Here is a 23,273-nt window from a genome sequence, read left to right as displayed (position 1 = left end):
AAGACACTGATGAAAGAAATTAAAGATAATATGAACAGATGGAGAGATATACCATGTTCTTGGATTAGAAGAATCAATATTGTGAAAATGACTATACTACCCAAAGCAATCTACAGATTCAATGCAATCCCTATCAAATTACCAATGGCATTTTTTATGGAACTAGACCAAAAAATCTTAAAATTTGTATGGAGACACAAAAGACCCCGAATAGCTAAAGCAGTCTTGAGGGAAAAAAACAGAGCTGGAGGAATCAGACTCCCTGATTTCAGACTATATTATAAAGCTATAGTAATCAAGACAATACGGTACTGGCACATAAACAGAAACATAGATCAACGGAACAGGATAGAAAGCCCAGAGATTAACCCATGCACCTATGGTCAACTAATCTATGAGAAAGGAGGCAAGGATATACAGTGGAGAAAAGACAGTCCTTCAATAAGTGGTTCTGGGAAAACTGGACAGGTACATGTAAAAGAATGAAATTAGAACACTACCTAACACTATACACAAAAATAAACTCAAAATGGATTAAAGACCTAAACATAAGACTGGACACTATAAAACTCTTAGAGGAAAACATAGGAAGAACACTCTTTGACATAAATCACAGCAAGATCTTTTTTGATCCATCTCCTAGAGTAATGGAAATAAAAACAAAAATAAACAAATGGGACCTAATGAAACTTCAAAGCTTTTGCACAGCAAAGGAAACCATAAACAAGACGAATAGACAGCCCTCAGAATGGGAGAAAATATTTGCAAACGAATCAATGGACAAAGGATTACTCTCCAAAATATATAAACAGCTCATGAAGCTCAATATTAAAAAAACAAACAACCCAATCCAAAAATGGGCAGAAGACCTACATAGACATTTCTCCAAAGAAGACATACAGATGGCCAAGAAGCACATGAAAAGCTGCTCAACATCACTAATTATTAGAGAAATGCAAATGAAAACTACAATGAGGTATCACCTCACACCAGTTAGAATGGGCATCATCAGAAAATCTACAAACAACAAATGCTGGAGAGGGTGTGGAGAAAAGGGAACCCTCCTGCACTGTTGGTGGGAATGTAAATTGATACAGCCACTATGGAGAACAGTATGGAGATTCCTTAAAAAACTAAAAATAGAATTACCATATGATCCAGGAATTCCACTACTGAGCATATACCCAGAGAAAACCATAATTCAAAAAGACACATGCACCCCAATGTTCACTGCAGCACTATTTACAACAGCCAGGTCATGGAAGCAACCTAAATGCCCATCGACAGACGAATGGATAAAGAAGATGTGGTACATATATACAATGGGATATTACTCAGCCATAAAAAGGAACAAAATTGGGCCATTTGTAGAGACGTGGATATATCTGGAGACTGTCATACAGAGTGAAGTAAGTCAGAAAGAGAAATACAAATATCGTATATTAACGCATATATGTGGAACCTAGAAAATGGTACAGATGAGCCGGTTTGCAGGGCAGAATTTGAGCACAGATGTAGAGAACAAACGTATGGACACCAAGGAGGGAAAGCCATGGGGAGGTGGTGGTGGTGGTGTAATGAATTGGGCGATTGGGATTGACATGTATACAGTGAGGTGTATAAAACTGATGACTTATAAGAACCTGCTGTATAAAAAAATAAATTAAATTAAATTAAAAAATTAAAATAAAATTAAAAAGATGCTGCTCCTTGACCTGAGATCCAAGAGAAATTTATCTCATGGGTCCTTGTGGAGAGAATGCAGAATACAGCACCCTCCACAATAAACTGCTTCAAACGAACACACACTTTGGAGGCTGCTTCTCACAGTGTCCCTCAGTGTGGACCAATACATCGCTCTGGGGACAACTCAGTTGGGTCAGGTCTACGAGGGGCCAAAATACTCTGACCTCTGCTGGTCCGGGTTGCTCCAGGATTAAATTGTAGGATCTGTAGAGGAGTGGATGGCTGCCTCCTTAGGCCCTGGCTCATGAGTGCTGTGCAGCTCTGAATTCAAAGGCATGCACCTGACAAGTGCCTGCAAGACCATGCATGTTGGGGGTAGTATGGCAACACCCCCACGCCCATGAACAGAGGCACCTGACGGGTCCACCCACCTCGGAGGTGTGTCAAGAGAACGCTCCCAAGCAAGCCCTTAAATCTTCTCAAATTGTGTTTGAATTTCCTCCAGTACACAGACCAAAGGGTGACAGTCCCCACCTCCCCATCCCCAACTCTTCACCATTGATTTTCATATCTTTTTAGGTGTGGAAACTTCCTTTAAATGAAAACTTAGAGAGCCTCTCTGAGACAAGTCTGCCGTCCCCCCATGCCTCTCACTCCCACCTCCACAGCAGCCTAAGCAAGTACAGATCATAACCTGCAAAAAGTTTAGAGCAAGTATGACCAAATACCCCCTGGACAGCAGAAAAACCTTGAGTCAAGTATCTGTCAAGTGATTCCCCTTATTGGTGAGAATTGCTGGGTGCGCCCTCTAAGACAAGCCGGTTGCAGAGAACAGGTCTAGAAAACAATGAGACATTTGCTGTATAACAGTGTTTCTTAAACATTCTTGTGTCATAGGCTCTTTTGAGAACCTGATGAATTATTAAGTCTTCTCCCCAGTGGGGGGAGAAATGTGCATAAACACAAGCGCTCAGAGCTTTACATTTTTAAACAGGATTCTGTTGGATATTAAGGATCATCCACCAAAAATAATGACTTTTGTTTTGCTATAGTTAACTTATAGCCCTATTTTGGGCAGATATCAAATAGAGGGGCTACCTGTCAGTTAAAGCCTTTACTTACTTGAGGCAGTAAAACCGTATTCATTCCACGAGGCAAATGTTGAGCTCTCTATATGGCAGGGACTCGAACCCAGCCCACTCACAACAGATAGCAAGTCGTTTGCAATGAAAAGAGGGGAATCTGGAACACCCCTCAGCCCCGCTACCCCAGCCCCTACCCTGAAGGTCATCATGTGATTGTTCAGGAGACTCTTCCTGCCCCTTCTGAGATTCTGACTCTCACGCCTGCATTATGGTCCAGGTTCTGAATCATCATCAAAATCCAAGGATCATGTAACTTAGTCTACACCCAATGCCAATCCAGAGTCAAAGAAAAAAATAAAGATGAAATCACTGTTAACGCTGCTTCCTTCCTAAAGGATTTTTCCACAAAGTAATAGGACAACTGTGGTCAGTATGAAAATAATTGTGTCTTAAATGCCTGTTCCTCATTTAAATATTGACCCGAGAAGTCCAGGCTAATGATTTTCCAGATATTTTATACAGATTGCCATAATTCTAGGGAATAAATGGCTGCTGTTTCAACAAATGGCATAGTTAATTCTGCCAGATTATAAAGGGAAAACAGACTAGGGGCAGAGCCCATCCGTCAGAGGGATTTGGGTTCTGGGAGAGGGAGATGTGACCCAGATTTGATTAAGGTTTTGTTTATTTTGAAATCAATCTTATAATATGAAGGACTCAGAGAACAGCTTGGGATTCACACCAGGACAACTGACCTGTAATTATAAAAGCTAAAATTAAGGCTTCCAGATGACACCCAGGTGCTAAGTTCCCATAACCTCCTTCACCAAATTCATCCCCAAGATCCAGGCCCCATATCTGCCTTCTGTGAAGCTCCACTGACCCAACTCAGACCCTTCCAGGTAAAGCAGTTCTTCTTGAGGCAGGAAGATTATAATATTAAATTTGATAAAATTCCAGGTTCCATCTTCCCATTTCCACCCTGTTAAGTTGACCAAGGATTTGGTATATTTTGGTACGTATGACTGTTCTTATCACACCAGTTATTTTTTTTAATGCTTTATTCACCAGAGTACAGCATGTGAATAAATCTAGTTTTAGGTTAACAGCAATACACTGGGAGAGGACAAACCTCTATCTTAAGGCACCAGAGACAGAACTTTTTCGAGTCCTCAGAAGAAACAGGTCAACAGTGGAGTCAGCCAGCCCCAAGGCTCATTCTGCTCTTCTTGGATTTGGGATAAATATGCCAAGGGATTTGCAAGTAAAGCTATGTACATTTGTCACGTACAGTGCCTCTAGGGCTAGTTAACCTGTTGGGGCTTTTCTCTGAAGTTGACTAAAATGATATCTAAAAGCAAGCTTCAGAAATTCTGATTTTTTAGGTCAGGTTCAGTATCTTTCATCACAGGGGCTGGGGAGAGCCACCAGGACACCAGGATATATTCAATGAAGCCTGACATGTAACACCTGAGAGTAATTCTTTAGCAGGGCTCTTTTTAAAAAGATGGAGAAAACCCAGAGCCTCCCACCTCCCCCTCAAATGACCGGGCAGTTGAAAGGCAGGCTCTAGGAAAAAGTGTTGCTAGGACTGCGGTTGTTTAGCCTGGAAGACATTGACATTGCTCCCTTCAAATGTGTGGGGAATTTTGATGAGGACGATGATAAGGCTGAGTAGGAGAAAAACTGCTTTGAATTAAAGCAAGCAGGATTTCAAGGTCTATAAAGACAGACCACTAGGGCGACTGAAGGTAAGGACAGTCCTCTGAGACTGTGGCTTTGCTAACTGTTCTCCTTCCAAGGAGCATGGTTTAATTTGGAGCTTCTAGCCTCATCTTAGAATAATGCAAAGAGCTTGGCCTTCAGGGTCAGGCCATCTTCAGCTCAGCCATACACTAGGCACCTGACCTTGGACAGCCTACTCAACCTCAGTGTCTTTGTGGAACAGAGGGAACGACTGAGACCCTTGAAGGAGATTGTGTGCCTCGCCGAGGGCAGTGCTCACCCACATGGCTGTGCTCAGCTGCGAGAACTGTCCAGTTCTCACATACCCATTGCCTCCATTTATTTCCACCTCTTCGTTTCTCAATCTTGAGAATTCACAGATTACTCAAGAATTTTTCAGAGGATATCTAGTTTGAGAACAGCTGCATTCAAATTTAAATACTGTCAAGGTAAGAAATCTTTAGCACCACCAGAAGCATAAATGCAAATGAAGGAATGGCGATCCACGGCAGCACTCAGCTGTAAGGTGGCTGCCCTGGTAATCCAGAATGTGCCTTTTTTTTTTTTTTTTTAGGTTATCAGTGAAATGAAAACCAAAATTTAAAAATTAGTATAAAGAACTTGCAGACCACCGAGAATAGATTAGAAGTCTCTTGCTTAAGAAAATGTACTAGCTTATCTTAATGAGTATTCCGTCATCAGGTGTTTAAAATTTTAATCTTTATTTAGCCAGAATCTCCATGTTCCACACACTAAATGGAAGTGTGCAAAGAAAAGGCAACGTTTTGATCTTCCATAACCGCCTTAAATTTCCTCATCAGCCTCCGCACTCTGAAGAGCCGGGAATGTAAGCCAGGCAATCCAAGGAACACTTAGCCTCTTGCAATTTAATCAACTTTCTGTTTAAAACTGTATTTTTTTAAGTAAATAACCAGTCGTCCAACCCCTCCACTTTCTCTACCTTCGCTGTCTTGGGGGTGGGGAGGGGGGCTTCTGGTGTCCTCTTAGAGCTGAGCAGTGTCCTCTGGGTCCCTGCAGGTCTCTCAGTGATAGGGCCCCTGTTCATCCCCCTCCTGCTCCCCGCCCAGCATCCCCCACCAGTGTCTAAGGCTCCCTCTCCTGTGTGCTCAGAGAGGGAGTGCAGGAGACCCTCCAACAGAGGTTCTGTGTGTCAGAACCCAGGATCTCTCCCTCAGGCCCCAGCTCGGCTCTCACTTTCATCCACTTCCCACACGGCAGTCCAGCCACAGGGCAGCTACCTCATTTCCACTGTAGGGAGCCCCTGGGCGCTCACCTTCGAGCCACACCAAAGATCTTCCATAAGCCAGCTTCTGGATGCCCTTGGGGCCACCCAGGAGCCTGGGAGATATTTGACAGATAAAGCTCAGTTCCTTAGGCAGATGCTTAACCCTCTGCAGTCTGACCCAGGCCTGTTTTCTCCATACCCCCAAGTTCCCACTCTCTCCACTTCTGAGCCTTATTCCTCTAACTATACTGAGCAGTTTCATACACCCTAGGTCTTAGTGATCCTGCTGCTTCCTCATCAAGAATGCTTGTCCCCATATCTACATATTAAAATGCTCCTCACCTCTCAAGAACCTGCTCAGAGACCATTCTTCCCATGGAGCTGCCCCAAGTCCTCAGACCAAGGGACTCCTCCTTCTCAGGCATAATGGGGGCATTACTCACCTCTCACAAGGTCCTCATCATGATTCTTACTCAGGGCCAGAAAAAAAAAATTATCGTTTCCCAGGGACCCTTTTTCTTTTATCAATCCAGTGATCTTTTTTCATTTCTGTCATCTATCTCCTTCTAATCACTTTTATATAGACATCTCCCTTTAGCATTTGTCCAATTACAAACTGTATCAAGCAAATTTGGTGCACAAACATCATAAAGAATCTGCAACACATCTTTTTAGCAGAACAGGATGGTCTAGATTCTTGTTGCAAAATCTGTGTGATGAAGCCCTTCTTGTTGAATGACTAACTGAATGAAAATACCATCTTTTCTCTTATCCTGATAAATACGTTGTTTACTCATCGATTCTTGAGTTGAGAAAATTCACCTAGGACACTGTCATCTGAAGATTCTTAGTCTGAGATTTTACTTATACAATCAATTCCATCATCATTGTTAGAGTCTGGGGAGCTGCTCTTCTCTTTAACTTCATCTTCTGAGTCATCTAATTATGAAATGTTCTCTGTCTGTTTTATTCCTTTACCATTATGAAAAATTTTGAATTCTCAACCATATACAATGAGCTAAAAGCAGACTCAAAACGGTGATGATTTATTCTGATGTTGAATCATCCTTCTAGGTAATTCCATTCTTCTGTTTTATTATTCTAGTCTCTTTTTAGCATAATTGGAAATATTTGATGAGTAATGATGAAAGATAATTCCCAGGATGATGAAACAGCAAAATATTTCAAAAGATAAGGAAAATGAGATCATAGAAATCCCTTCATGTATCTTAGATTTATAAAAGGGTCCAATGAACCCAGATAGTAATTGCAAAATACAATGAGTTTTATTTACAAAATTAGTACATTTTCACTTTGTTTGTTGGGAGTTCTTCAAGGAAGAATAAAAGCCATGAAATACCAAGCCTTATAAATAGATACAACAACTTAAAGAGGAAACTCAAAAACTAATACTGGGAGATTGGTTCAGGATGGTGGAGTAGAAGGACATGTGCTCACTCCCTCTTGCGAGAGCATCAGAATCACAACTAACTGCTGAACAATTATCGACAGAAAGACACTGGAACTCACCAAAAAAGATACCCCACATCCAAAGACAAAGGAGAAGACACAAAGAGATGGTAGGAGGGGCACAATCACAATAAAATCAAATCCCATAACTGCTGCGTGGGTGACTCACAAACTAGAGAACAATTATACCACAGAAGTCCTCCCACTGGAGTGAAGGTTCTGAGCCCCACGTCAGGCTTCCCAACCTGGAGGTCTAACAACAGGAGGAGGAATTCCCAGAGAATCAGACTTTGAACACTAGCAGGATTTGATTGCAGGACTTCAACAGGACTGGGGGAAACAGAGACTCCACTCTTGAAGGGCACACACAAAGTTGTATGTGCATCAGGACCCAGGGGGAAGGAGCAGTGACCCCACAGGAGAATGAACCAGACCTACCTGCTAGTGTTGGAGGGTCTCCTGCAGAGCTGGGGGGAGGCTGTGGCTCACCACGGGGACAGGGACACTGGCAGTGGAAGTTCTGGGAAGTACTCCTTGGCTTAAGCCCTCCTGGAGTTGGCCATTATCCCCACCAGAGAGCCTGCAGGCTCCAGGGCTGGGTCGCCTCAGGCCAAACAACCAACAGGAGGGAAGTCAGCCCCACCCATCAGCAGACAAGCAGATTAAAGTTTTCTGAGCTCTGCCCACCAGAGCAACACCCAGCTCTATCCACCACCAGTCCCTCCCATCAAGAAGCTTGCACAAGCCTCTTAGCTAGCCTCATCCGCCAGAGGGCAGACAACAGAAGCAAGAACTATGATCCTGCAGCCTGTGGAACAAAAACAACATTCACAGAAAGACAGACAAAATGAAAAGGCAGAGGACTATGCACCAGATGAAGGAACAAGATAAAACCCCAGAAAAACAACTAAATGAAGTGGAGATAGGCAACCTTCCAGAAAAAGAATTCAGAATAATGATAGTGAAGATGATCCAGGACCTCGAAAAAAGAATGGAGGCAAAGATCAAGAAGATGCAAGAAATGTTTAACAAAGACCTAGAAGAATTAAAGAACAAACAAACAGAGATGGACAGTAACTGAAATGAAAACTACACTAGAAGGAATCAATAGCAGAATAACTGAGGCAGAAGAATGGATAAGTGACCTGGAAGACAGAATGGTGGAATTCACTGTCATGGAACAGAATAAAGAAAAAAGAATGAAAAGAAATGAAGGCAGCCTAAGAGACCTCTGGGACAACATTAAATGCACTAACATTCTCATTATAGGGGTCCCAGAAGGAGAAGAGAGAGAGAATGGATGCAAGAAAATATTTGAAGTGATTATAGTTGAATACTTCCCTAACATGGGAAAGGAAATAGCCACCCAAGTCCAGGAAACACAGAGAGTCCCAAGCAGGATAAACCCAAAGAGAAACATGACAAGACACATAGTAATCGAACTGACAAAAATTAAAGACAAAGAAAAATTATTAAAAGCAAAAAGGGAAAAATAACATACAAGGGAACTCCCATAAGGATAATAGCTGATTTCTCAGCAGACACTCTACAAGCCAGAAGGGAGTGGCATGATGTATTTAAAGTGATGAAAGTGAAGAACCTACAACCAAGATTACTCCACCTGGCAAGAATCTCTTTCAGATTTGATGGAGAAATCAAAACAGTTACAGACAAGCAAAAGCTAAGAGAATTCAGCACCACCAAACCAACTCTACAACAAATGCTAAAGGAACTTCTCTAAGTGGGAAAAACAAGAGAAGAAAAGGACCTACAAAAACAAACCCAAAAACAATTAAGAAAATGGTCATAGGAACATACATATCAATAATTACCTTAAATGTGAATGGATTAAATGCTCCAAGCAAAGACACAGGCTCGTTGAATGGATACAAAAACAAGACCCATATATATGCTGTCTACAAGAGACCCACTTCAGACCTAGGGACACATTCAGACTGAAAGTGAAGGGATAGAGAAAGATATTCCATGCAAATGGAAATCAAAACAAAGCTGGAGTATCAATACTCATATCAGATAAAATAGACTTTAAAATAAAGAATGTTACATGAGACAAGGAAGGACACTACATAATGATCAAGGGATCAATCCAAGAAGAAGATATAACAATCATAAATATATATGCACCCAACACAGGAGCACCTCAATACATAAGGCAAATGCTAACAGCTATAAAAGAAGAAATTGACAGTAACACAATAATAGTTGGGGACTTTAACACCTCACTTACATCAATGGACAGATCATCCGGACAGAAAATTAATAAGGAAACACAAGCTTTAAATGACACAACAGACCAGATAGATTTAATTGATATTCATAGGACATTCCATCCAAAAACAGCAGATTACCCTTTTTTCTCAAGTGCACACATTCTCAAGGATAGATCACATCTTGGGTCACAAATCAAGCCTCAGTAAATTTAAGAAAATTGAAATCATATAAAGCATCTTTTCCGACCACAACGCTATGAGATTAGAAATCAATTACAGGGAAAAAAATGTAAAAAGCACAAACACATGGAGGCTAAACAATACATTACTAAATAACCAAGAGATCACTGAAGAAATCAAACAGGAAATCAAAAAATACCTAGAGACAAATGACAACGAAACACGACAATCCTAAACCTATGGGATGCAGCAAAAGCCGTTCTAAAAGGGAAGTTTATAGCAATACAATCCTACCTCAAGAAACAAGTAAAGTCTCAAATAAACAATCTAACCTTATACCTAAAGGAACTAGAGAAAGAAGAACAAACAAAACCCAAAGTTAGTAGAAGGAAAGAAATCATAAAGATCAGAGCAGAAATAAATGAAATAGAAACAAAGAAAACAATAGCAAAGATCAATAAAACTAAAAGCTGGATCTTTAGAAGATAAGCAAAATTGATAAACCTTTAGCCAGACTCATCAAGTAAAATAGGGAGAGGACTCAAATCAATAAAATTAGAAAGGAAAAAGGAGAAGTACAACAGACACCACAGAAATACAAAACATCCTTAGAGACTACCACAAGCAACTCTATGCCAATAAAATGGACAACCTGGAAGAAATGGAAAATTCTTAGAAAGGTATAACCTTCCAAGATTGAACCGGAAGAAACAGAAAATATGAACGGACCAATCACAAGAAATGAAATTTATTAAAAATCTTCCAACAAACAAAAGTCCAGGATCAGATGGCTTCACAGGTGAATTCTATCAAACATTCAGAGAAGAGCTAACACCCATCCTTCTCAAACTCTTCCAAAAAATTGCAGAGGAAGGAACACTCCCATACTCATTCTACAAGACCACCATCACCCTGATACCAAAACCGGACAAATATACTACAAAAAAAAGAAAATTACAGACTAATATCACTGACGAATATAGATGCCAAAATCCTCAACAAAATACTAGCAAAAAGAATCCAACACATTAAAGGAATCATACACCATGATCAAGTGGGATTTATCCCAGGGATGCAACGATTCTTCAATATATGCAAATCAATTAACAAATTAAAGAATAAAAACCATATGATCATCTCAATAGATGCAGAAAAAGCTTTTAACAAAATTCAACACCCATTTATGAGAAAAACTCTCCAGAAAGTGGGCATAGAGGGAACCTACCTCAACATAATAAAGGCCATATATGACAAACCCACAGAAAACATCATTCTCAATGGTGAAAAACTGAAAGCATTTCAGGAACAAGACAAGGATGTCCACTCTCTCCACTATTATTCAATATAGTTTTGGACGTCCCAGCCATGACAATCAAAAAAGAAAAAGAAATAAAAGGAATACAAATTGGAAAAGAAGAAGTAAAAGTGTCACTGTTTGCAGATGACATGATACTATACATAGAAAATCCTAAAGATGCCACCAGAAAACTATTAGAACTAATCAATGAATTTGGTAAGGTTGCAGGATACAAAATTAATGCACAGAAATCTCTTGCATCCCTATACACTAACAACGAAAGATCAGAAAGAGAAAGTAGGGAAACAAACCCATTTACCATCACATCAAAAAGAATAAAATACCTAGGAATAAACCTACCTAAGGAGGTAAAAGACCTTACTCAGAAAGCTATAAGACACTGATGAAAGAAATCAAAGATGAAACAAACAGATGGACAGATATACCATGTTCTTGGATTGGAAGAATCAATATTGTGAAAATGACTATATTACCCAAAGCAATCTACAGATTCAATGCAATCCCTATCAAATTACCAATGGCATTTTTTACAGAATAGAACAAAAAATTTTTTAATTTGTATGGAGACACAAAAGACCCCGAATAGGCAAAACAAGCTTGAGGGAAAAAAATGGAGCTGGAGGAATCAGACTCCCTGATTTCAGACTATACTACAAAGCTACAGTAATCAAGACAATATGGTACTAGCACAAAAACAGAAATATAGATCAATGGAAGAGGATAGAAAGCCCAGAGATAAACCCACGCACCTATGGTCAACTAATCTACGACAAAGGAGGCAAGGATATACAATGGAGAAAAGACAGTCTCTTCAACAAGTGGTGCTGGGAAAACTGGACAGCTACATGTAAAGAATGAAATTAGAACACTCCCTAACACCATACACAAAAGTAAACTCAAAATGGATTAAAGACCTAAATGTAAGCCCGGATACTATAAAACTCTTAGAGGAAAACATAGGAAGAACACACTTTGACATAAATTACAGCAAGACCTTTTTTGACCCACCTCCTGGAGTAATGGAAATAGAAGCAAAAATAAACAAATGGGACCTAATGAAACTTCCAAGCTTTTGCACAGCAAAGGAAACTATAAACAAGACAAAAAGACAACACTCAGAGTGGGAGAAAATATTTGCAAACGAATCAACGGACAAAAGATTAATCTCCAAAATATATAAACAGCTCATGCAGCTCAATATTAAAACAACAAGCAGCCCAATCCAAAAATGGGCAGAAGATCTACATAGACATTTCTCCAAAGAAGACATACAGATGGCCAAGAGGCACATGAAAAGCTACTCAACATCAATAATTATTAGAGAAATGCAAATGAAAACTACAATGAGGTATCACCTCACACAGGTTAGAATGGGCATCATCAGAAAATCTACAAACAACAAATGCTGGAGAGGGTGTGGAGAAAAGGGAAGCCTCTTGCACTGTTTGTGGGGATGTAAATTGATACCGCCACTATGAAGAACAGTATGGAGGATACTTAAAATACTAAAAATAGAATTACCTTATGACCAAGCAATCCCACTACTGGGCATATACCCTGAGAAAACCATAATTCAAAAAGACACATGCACCCCAATGTTCATTGCAGCTCTATTTCCAATAGCCAGGACACGGAAGCAACCTAAATGCCCCCTGACAGACGAATGGATAAAGAAGATGTGGTACATATATACAATGGAATATTACTCAGCCGTAAAAAGGGACGAAATTCGGTCATTTGTAGAGACGTGGATGGACCCAGAGACTGTCATACAGAGTGAAGTAAGTCAGAAAGAGAAAAACAAATATCGTATATTAACGCATATATGTGGAATCTAGAAAAATGGTACAGGTCAACTGGTTTACAGGGCAGAAATAGGGACACAGATGTAGAGAAAAAATGTATGGACACCAAGGGGGGAAAGCCAGGGGTGGGGGGTGGGATGAATTGGGAGGTTGGGATTGACATATATACACTAATATGTATAAAATAGATAACTAATAAGAACCTGCTTTAAGCACAGGGAGATCAGTTCGGTGCTTTGTGACCACCTAGAGGGGTGGGATAGGGAGAGTGGGAGGGAGATGCAGGAGGGAGGAGATATGGGAACATGTGTATATGTATAGCTGATTCACTTTGTTATAAAGCAGAAACTAACACACCGTTGTAAACCAATTATCCTCCAGTAAAGATGTTAAAAAAAAAAAAACCTACTGTATAAAAAATAAAATAAAATTCAAAAAAAAACACAAACTAATATTGGGTCCAGTGGACCCTAATGGTACTTTAAGGGTTATCTTGCTAAGATTCCATACATATCTGTCTAATATAAGGTGAAAAATAGAGAGTTAGAATGTCATGTCTTCCTGGACTTCCCCAGGCCTGGTCAGGGTTCTACTCATAGAGAGAGCTTTGGAGATAGTAGGAGCCGGAGATGTAATTGTGTAATTATCAAGGGAAGGGCACACAGTATTCCTTATGTATGCGCAAGGACCCTGCACCATCTCAAAATCTGCGATTTGCCTAGAATACCATTCTTTCCTCTCTCTCTTTTAGCTGGGTAACTGCTACACTTTGAATCTCCACTCAAACACCATCTCCACAAGCATGCTTTCCCTGAGTCCCAGCCCTGCCATCCGGTGCCCCTTAGAGGGCTGTCAAAGCCTCCCTCCCCACGCACTGCTTCTGTGCACTTGTCAGGGTTTTAGTGTCTTCTCCACTAGGGGGCGGGCGGAGGTTTGCTCAGCTTTGCATCCTCAGCACCAGCACAGTGCTGACCCTAGTGGGCACTCGGTAAGTATTTTGCAAATGAAAAACACTGAAGTCACTTTTCTGAGTACAGGTGCTCACCTGCCTTAATTTTTAACAAAGTGTTAAGATGCATGTGTTTGAAGAAGTAAAAATAAAAAGTCCATCCATAGGGAAAGCAGATCAGGTAAGAGCTTCATTTTCCTGATTGTCCTTTACTCAGGGATTATTGGGAACAACAAGCAACATGACTGTAGCAGAAGAGTCTGCAGCTCATGATTCTGGCTTTCATTTAGGTGTCTGGTGATTTATCAAAGACTGACACCTGCAGTGAGGCTCGGCACCCACAGGCCGGCGCAGACGCTGCAGAAGAGAAACGGACAAACAGGCTGTACGAGTTGGCAATGAAAATGAGTGAGAAGGAAACTTCCTCTGGGGAGGATCAGGAGTCCGAGCCCAAGACAGAGTCTGAGAACCAGAAGGAAAGTCTGTCCTCTGAAGACAACAGCCAGAGTGTCCAGGAAGAGCTGAAGAAGGTAAGCTCTGTGAAACCACCTGCAGACGGCTTGGTTTCTGCAGCTGGGGTGTGGGGGAAGGTTCTGCATTTGTGCAGAGATGTGCTGGGACCCCAAAGAGCACTCTCTAAAATGCCCATCCCTATGCACTTGGGAGAACCCAAGAAAACTCTGCTTGATTAACGCTGTTATTCAATCAGGAAAGTAGCACCGCGTGTCCTTGGAAGTCTCCCAAGACCTCTCATCTCCTATTCTTCATCAAGACAGCCCTTACATTTCGACTCTATAACGTAGTACCCATGGTCTCTCTCATTGGTAAAGAGCTGTGTTATTTCCCGCCCCACCCTCTCCCAGGAAGGAATGTTTCCTGTGGATTGAGAACATCTAGCCAATCCTCTTTTAGCCAATGATGACGTGTCATTTCATAGTATAAAGTCTTTTTGTTGAAAGTGGCCTTCTGGATCATTTATCTCTGCAGTTTTCAGATTTGGCTTGTTTGACTTAGCCAGAAGCCTTTCTCAAACAAACCTTATATGGAATCCCAGTGCTTTAAACAGATAAAAGGACTGCTGCTCTGAGGGTCCCCAAAGCTCCAACCACCTGATCTTCAGTCCCACCATCCTCCCTTCCTTCCCCCAAGCTGGCCATCGAGTTCCAAGAGACATTGTGTGGAAGGCACAGAAAATAGACCCTGCCACTGGCAGAAAGGGATCCCAGCCTTTCTGCCCACCGTCCTCCAGCACATGCCTGGGTTCCCACTACAGCTCCACCAAGTACGTTCACACTAGACTTGGCCCCCTGGTCAGGATATCCCTGCTGCCTCCAGTGCAAGGGGAAGAAGCTAGCATTTGTTCAATGTCTCCTACATGCCTGGCACTTTGCACATGTTAGTTAGTTCATTTAATATAAAACCTTTGAGGCAGACACAGACCCATGTTGCAGATGAGGAAACTGAGTCTAGTCACAAAGCTACTTACCCAAGGCCCACAGCTAGTAAGTTTCAGAGCTGAGGCTGCATCACAAACCTGCTTGGCATCAAATCACAGGCTCCTTCCTTTACAACAAGCTGCCTCTTCTGGAACTCAGATAAGATCTTATCTGGTAACATCTAGACTTCTTTGTACTTAGGATCAATTTTTTCCCTATTCTGAGAGTAGGCTATCTAAGCTAACAGGCTGCTGGTAACCCACGTGCATGGTGAATGAGTCCCCTTCATCTGCTCAAGAGCCAAGCTGGGGTACTGTGCAGGAGCCTGGCCAACCCAGGAATGACCACAGGTGGTCCAGAGCAGGCCCCAAGGGAAGTGGGGACCATCCTCCATGGCTGAGGCCCTGAACCTTCCAACACCTCAGACTCTGCCTTGCATTCATTCCCAACCCGGCCTCCATAACCATTGAATCCTCACTCATAAACCTGCCGGGTCCTCTGCCTGGGGATGGCACACATCTCTTTCCCCCAGCATTTCTGTGGGTGGAGAGCTGATCTTGGCCTTCACGGGCAGCCCTTCCCCAGGACATGGTCTCCGACCCATTGCCTCTTCAATGGTTATGGGCTCTGATCCTCTCTGTTACTTGAACCGATGGCCCATTACAGTCACATTTGTCTGCTAGAGCTGAGAGCCAGACGGTAACTGAAGAATATCACATTATTTCTTACACTGGCTCCACATCCTACTGGCTTTGCCGCCTGGTGGTCCCAAGGCACCAAAAGCTCATGCTGTACCAGCAGCACGCCAGGCTGGGATGAGCCACGCACACACGCCCCTCATCAGCCTGCAGGCCTCACCTTCTGGAGGCACGGCCATCCGTCTGTACTGTGCTCTTCTGGGCAGAATGTGAACAGGGAAAGGCGGAAAATCCTGGGTGCTTGGCCAAGCCCTCCATCCTGCCCCCATCCTGCCCTGTGCCCTCGCTGAGCAGGAAATTAGGGGAGTTGCTTTTATTCAAACTCCCAAACGTGTCAGTTTCTCAAAGTTTAAGTCCTTCCCACTGCCGACCATGAATCAATGGATTAAATAGTCAACCAGATATCACTTGTGTATGTAAAAACCCAGATAGCAAACAAAAAGAGGTAATCAATATATCTCTCTCCATCAGGCATCGGCTACTCTGATTAAAGGAAAACAGAAATATACGTTCATCTATGGAAGATTATTTAGAAGCAGAAGGGTATAGAGATAGGCTTCAGGATTAGACTGACTGTGAAACACATCCATGCAGTTTGCAAACTTTGGACTTTGGTTCTAAGCCAAGGCCATTTCTTGCCTGCTTCCTACACCCCGCCTCCTAGCTGCCCTCCTTGGCCCCTCCAATCCTTTCTCTACTCAGCAGCTGGAGCTGCCCTGCGGCCCTTGAACTTGCTCCCAGCCTGTCGACAAGCCCAAGTCTGGCTTGTTTTTATATCGATCCCTAAAAACCAGTCCAGGTCTTCACTGTTGATTGGACAAACACATGTTGGCCGTGTCTGTAAAATGGGGATAATCATACCCCCTTATAGAGCTGGGAGGACTGAATTATGCAGCATAGAGGTAGCACACAGCCAGAGCCCAGCAAATATTAACAACCTCACAGCCCCTTTAACAACCTCAAGGAAAAGAAACTTCACTGTCGTGAAATAATGCCCCTGTGTTAGCACTGAGGGAACAGCTTAGTGCCTATGTCCCGTCCACACGTGCAGTGTCAGGCCAGAGGTCTGTAGCCACGTTCGGTGCTTCATCATGCTCTGAAGAATGTAATGGGGAAAATAGCACGTCAGAACCTCCCAGGTTCCCATCTTCGGGATCAGAGTAACTATGACTTCCCTTGTAATCCGACCACAACTAGTTTGTCCAGCGCTCACACATGTACACACACACGCCATGGTCGGGGAGTGGATCTGGGCTAAAGAAACTGTTCCAGAAGCTGTTCGTGCCTGCCTTATCTCTTTACCGTGCTACTGCACACTGGCCCAAGGTCCATCTGCCTGGGGGCTCCCGGCACAGCAGGAGCTCCTCTTCCTGTGCAGAAGGCAGGCTGGGAGTGAGAGAATAACACTCCCCTCCCCAGAAGCAGCCCTAACCAGTGACTGATGGGAAGAGTGTAAATACTCCACTCCTTTGCCTCCACTGAGGTGGTGACCCACGGAGTGTGTGCTACCCACTGATGCCCCGAGTTCCCCAGCAGATTTGGCTCTGGGCACCCGCAGTGAGGACCAGCTGGATCTGGCTGCCTTCTCTTCCCTGCCTTGCCCCACCCCCTCCTCCACTGGTTCCTGGGATCACTTCCCAAATAAACTCCATGCACTCGAATCCTTGTCTCAGGGTCTGCTTCTGGGGAAACCAGACTAAGACAGTAACCAAACAGGAAAACACACAGAGTCCCCAGTTCACAAACACTCACTGCAGTATCTGTGACTAAGCAGTGGAGAAATCCAAATGCCTAACTGGCTGCTAATGGCCTCTGCCTGACCACGAGGATCCCTTACACAGAGAGAGTTTTATCCAGACTTCACCATTCCTCCTGCCTCTATCGCAGGTTCTTCTCTCCGGGAGCCAAAGCAGAGGAATGTGCATATTCCCATAGACACAGGGACATCAGTGGCAGTTCAGTGTCCTTGGTATGACAACCCATGTAGGTATTAGGGCTTCACAATCTTGTCCAGCAGCAGAATAACCATTTTAGAAACACGCTGTTTCTTGATGGGAGTCAGCCCTTCGCTGTAGGCAGACTTGTCCCTACAGTTGATTCACTTTGGCTGGGTGTTGGGGGCCCAATGATGATTCAAGGATGGTCACTGCCATCTGAATTTTAACTACCTGAAGAACCAGCTTGTAAAACTTGGGGCCAGCCCAGAAACCTGGATTCCTAGAGGCCATGTTTTTAATTGAAGTCATCTTGGTTTCATTGAACCTCATGGTCAACCTTCCAAACCTTGGGATCCTTCAAGCCCGGGAATAAGCACTTGCTTCCCCTCTGCCACTAGGCAGGTGGCTGTGCCAATGGTTATGGAAGAAAGTCCTGGCTGAAGTGGTTCCTAGAACCATCTGCCCCTGGATATGCAGGTGCTGCATTCCTGAGAGAAGAACGCAAAGAAAGGTCAAGAACTCCTGGCCTGACTTTGGAGACTACATGCAGGGGCTGAATCTCCCACAAAACCCTATCTCCCCAAGCTTAAAGCAGTGATCCCCAAGGTCCCTGCTCCCCATGGTTCTAGACATGTAAGGCATTAAATAGGTTTTTGTTTCCTGATATTAGTATCATTTATGACACTATTTATATGACAAAAGATGTCCTATGTGTCAAGCTTTTGGAACATGAGTGTTTGTTGAAGGCCCATATTAGTGAATTCTTGCATTATAGTCAAATTTGTACACGCAATGTCCTGAAAGCAAAGTGTCTTTGTTTATTAATTATCACAAGTAGCTGAATCATTGTGTTTTAGTTTCACAAGGGAGTCACAGACCAGCAGATAACTCCCATATTCATAGTTTCACGGAATAATTCTCCTCAAAGTACTGAGACTTCCCTAAAGTAATAAATGTCTTTCTCCTCAAATAAGAGACAGATCTGTGCATCTTCTCACAGCTGCTCCCCATTTACTAGCATCAAGTCATATAGAAACACAGTACTGGTCAATGGATAAGCAGACAGATTGATTGTTGCCTGAGAAAACCCAGAGCTGTGGGTTTCTGCAGTTTAATGTGCTTGTGAAAAATTTTTTGTCGATATCACAGTGTTAACATAAAATCAAGTATTGTCCATGTGTGTCTCACCCTTGTAAAATGACTCACCATCCACATGAGGATTCAGTGTCTTTCACCCCAGGTAGTATCTTATTTGAGAAGCATGTCTCCATCTTCAGTTGGCGCTAAAGGTTCAATCCCCACTTATATCTTACAAGCTACACTGATCTCAGTAGACCTTATGCCTGTTGCCTCTTCTAACTTTCTATTTAACTGCTGCGCTAGGAAAAAAGAGAAGCTTTAGCTGTCCACTTAGAGCTACAGCTCTTATCCACAGCGCTTGAACAGGTGAGGTTTCATTTCACTCCTGTTGTCACTGGTGTCACTCATTCCCACGCTTGTGTCCTGTGTGTTTGGGGGAGGGGCCTGCACGGCTGGGAAAAGAGTTCTGGGTTCTCTCTTGGATTATGAGGGCTTCAACAGAACATCTTCTTCTCTAGGCAAAAGATGAACTGAGCCCTCGAGAATTAATATACTCATAATGCTAATAGATAAAAAGGCAGTCTACATAAGCAGACAATTGACCAAAAATAAAAGCAAAAAAAGAAGAATGTAAATGACCAATAAGCATATGAAAAAATATTCAACTTTAATTGTATCTCAGCTGTATTCAATACAACACCTAGCCCAGAACTTGGCATATGGTGTGCACAGTCATTTTTTCCATTCAACAAAAGCGCCTTGAGGCACTGGGAAGACAGCCATGAACAGGGCAAAGTTTATCGTTTGTTCAGACAAGCAATAAAAATGCAAATTGAAATAATGAAATGCCATTTTGCCTAACAAATTGGATGGTTAAAAAGAACGATAATCAATGTTGGTAAGAGTTCAGGGAAATAGGCAATCTAATACCCACAAAGTAACACATATTAGCACACTGGTGACTTGGTAACTCTAAGCAATCAAAGTGTGCACACCCTTTGATCCAGCAAATATGCTTTCAATCATTTATCCTAAGGAATAACTGGACAAGCAGCCAAGGGTATATCACAATGCAGTTCATCAAGTGTTATATTTTTATACTAGGAAAACTTTGAAACAACCTAAGTGTCCAACAATAAGGGACTCTTGGGGAAATGGAGAGGATGAGGTCCAGAAAACAGATGGGGCACTGGCATTGGAATGTCAAAGACAGAATAGTCCAGATACAAGTAAGTGGGTAAATTTGATGTTTAGGAAGATGAAGAGAGTTTGTTTTATGTTCTATGCTTCCCCCCCTCCGCCCCTCTGTTACCCAACCAAACTTGGGTCTGCTTGCCTGAGCACAGTAAAGCCAATCTACTGACACTGGGTTGTGGTGAAAGGAAATGTAGCGTTTATTGCAGGGCACCAAGCAAGATTGGGGATGGCTAATGCTCAAGAGGCCGGAACCCCTGATGGCTTTCACGGAAAGGTTTTTAAAGGTAGGGTGAGTGAGAGGGCTGCAGGGCACATGATCAGCTTGTGTACATTCTTCTGATTGGCTGGTAGTGAGGTAATGGGGAGTCAACATCATCAACCTTCTGGTTCCAGCCTGTCTGGGGCCTGCCTACATGCTGGTGGTCAGCATGCAGTTAATGTTTTCCACCTGCGGGGGTTTCAGTATTTGCAAAACAGCTCAAAGGATATGGCTCAGAATGTTATCTTATAGCCCTTGAGAGGAACTAAAGGTATTTGACTTTGTTTAATGGCTAAACTATCATTATTTTGTCTTGCTTGACTGTTTTCCTTTGCTTCTGCATTTTCTCACTTCTAAATTTATTCTTTGGAACTCAGGGATGGCCTAGGAGGCTAAAGTCTTTCTACAAACAAGAGGCAGGCAGAGGACATGGGGGCAGGGGACGGTCTGTCCTGGGAAGGCCCCATAAGGTCCTGCTTGGCTACATCTCTAGCTTTCTGAACTAGAAGGCAAGTTTGCCTTCTGAAAGTGAGGGGATAGTGAAATTTGAGTGTCAGGATTGTGGAGAGGGTTTGAAATAGCTATTGCATAGAATGGGAGAAAAACGTGTGGAGAAATATAAAGGATCCCCAGGGTAAGGTCAGAGATCACAAACATTTACTTGAGATAAAAAGAGCCTGTAAAGGAATACAGCAACTATGCACACTACTATGTATAAAATAGATAAAAGACCTATGGTATAGCACAAGGAACTATATTCAACATCTTATAATAACCTATAAGGGAAAAGAATCTGAAAAGAATATATAGATAGGTACATATAACGGAATCGCTTTGCTGTACACCTGAAACTAGCATCACATCGTAAATCAACTTCAATAAAAAAAAAAGAAAAGAATACAGCAACTTTGAATGCAAATAAATGCAAAATAAAAATTCATTCTATTCAAAGAAAAGGTCTAGTAGTAGCAAGTCTATTCATGATCCATATCATTCGGCACAATTACGCAATACAGCTCAATAGGTTCTGGGATTTACATTAGAACTCCCCATCTCATAACTAAAATTTATAGATGAATCTCAAACCAGACTGGAGGAGTGAGGAGATAAAATGGAAATTAATTCCAACCACAATAGGAACAAAAAAATGTGAAATTAAAGCTTAACAAGAAGACTGCAGATCTCTCAGAAACCTACCAGTTTTGCTGGTAGGAAAGACAGTGTAAAGAAGAATTCTTCCAAAATGAGGGTAGATATTTACTGTAATTTAAATCAAAATCTGAACTAGAAGTTTTTTTTAACTTTTCAAAAGGATTCAAAAAATCACCTGATAAAATAAAGTCAAGAATAACTTAGAAATGCTTAGAAAAAATAAAAGAAATGAAGAGGACCTATCTATTAAGATAGTAAATCATGTTTTAAAGGCAGAGTAATTAAATTTGTGAGATATTGATAAAGGATGCAATGCAATAGTCCAGAAGTATGCCCTAGAATATACTTAACTCACAACTGATCTCATAATTACCACCCACCTCTCACCCCTGGTTGGGAAGAGATCATTTTTTAATAAGTGTGTTGAGACGTATGTGCACTTGTTCTTTTGGGGGAAGGGATGTGGCAAGAGAGGAAGGTCCTTAATATTCTCTCCAACAAAGGAATGAATGGCTCCCCCAGGTTTGCAGGGCCAGAAATACGTACAGGAGACAATAAGGAAAAGATGCCAACTTCCCATGAGAGGTAGTGGCACAAGTTCTGGAGTTTGAATTCTTGTTCAATCCTTGTTACAAATAATTGTTGAACTATTCTAAGAGCTGTAATACAATAGGGACCAGAGAGAAAAGGTCCCTGCTCTTGTGGAATTTACCCACTGTTGGGGGTGACAGCTGATAAGTATGTAAACACATACAGGGGAAGAAGTCCATAGTGATCAGCGCTAAGGAGATTCAGCAGGATGCTCACGGATGGAGTTGGAAGGAGTATGAGTCATGGATGGTCCAGACTTTTCTGACCAACTGTGTTTCCCACTGAAACCCGGAAGACACAAAGGGAAAAGTCAGGCAAAGATCTAAAGGAAGGGCTTTCCAGGCAGAGAAAAACATGCAAGGCCTTAAGGTGGAAATGACCTTGACAAGTTCAAGGAATGGCTTAAAGAGCTAGGGTAGCTGGGACAACGTGGCCACGGGGAGAGCGCTTGGAGAAGTGAGAGAGGGAGGGGCCAGAGCAAGCCAGCGGTGTGGAGAACTTTGGCTTCTATTCTGTGTGAGATAGGAAGCACCTGGAAAGGTTTCAGCAGAGACATAACAAGGAGGACCTTACATTTATCAAGATCACCCTGGTTGCCATGTGCCACCTCTGTTCCAAGTGAACGTGGAAGGTGGTTTCCTGTGTCATTGGGCTACTATGGAGCTGAGCACGTGCCCTGGCAGAGCCCTGGTTACCGCCAACAAGTGGGGAAGTGTGTCCAGTGAGTATCAGGAAATAATTTTCTGAGGAACAGCCAGTATGCTAAGCAAAAGAGATTGACAACTATGATCACCTCCTCTGCCAGGACAGAAGTCCTGCCTGCCCTACACCTGCCCGGGCAGGTATGGTCAAAGGCAGTGGCCCCAGCATTCCCCTCCTCTCTCACCATCACCAGGTCCTGGAGTGGCCTTGCTCAGGTGCCCACATCAAACAACAGGGACTCCACCAAGGAAGGGAAAGAAAATGACCATGGGGAAACATACAGACCAGTGGGTTTATTTCTGGAACTAAATTAAATGTGCAAATAGCACATTTAAAAAAATTCATTTCGGGCTTCCCTGGTGGCACAGTGGTTAAGAATCCGCCTGCCAATGCAGGGGACACGGGTTCAATCCCTGGTCCGGGAAGATCCCACATGCTGCGGAGCAACTGAGCCCGTGTGCCACAACTACTGAACCCATGCACCGCAACTACTGAAGCCCGTGCCCCCTAGAGCTCATGCTCCGCA

The 23,273-nt window shown here is 42.6% G+C and overlaps 1 protein-coding gene across 1 annotated transcript in view; it reads left to right on the top strand.

The window, feature by feature from the left end:
- MYRIP (myosin VIIA and Rab interacting protein) overlaps positions 1 to 23,273 on the top strand; it is a 220,482-nt gene that overhangs the window by 169,340 nt on the left and 27,869 nt on the right. Inside the window, exon 11 of the mRNA XM_082664731.1 lies at positions 13,986 to 14,225. Within this exon, the coding sequence (XP_082520857.1) occupies positions 13,986 to 14,225 (240 nt within the window). The remainder of the gene's footprint in view (positions 1 to 13,985; positions 14,226 to 23,273) is intronic.

Source organism: Grampus griseus (genome assembly GCF_964374135.1).
Source record: "Grampus griseus genome assembly, chromosome: 10".
Taxonomy (NCBI): Eukaryota; Metazoa; Chordata; class Mammalia; order Artiodactyla; family Delphinidae; genus Grampus; species Grampus griseus.
Note: the sequence above shows the minus strand (reverse complement) of the source record. Positions and strands in the feature narration are given on the sequence as shown.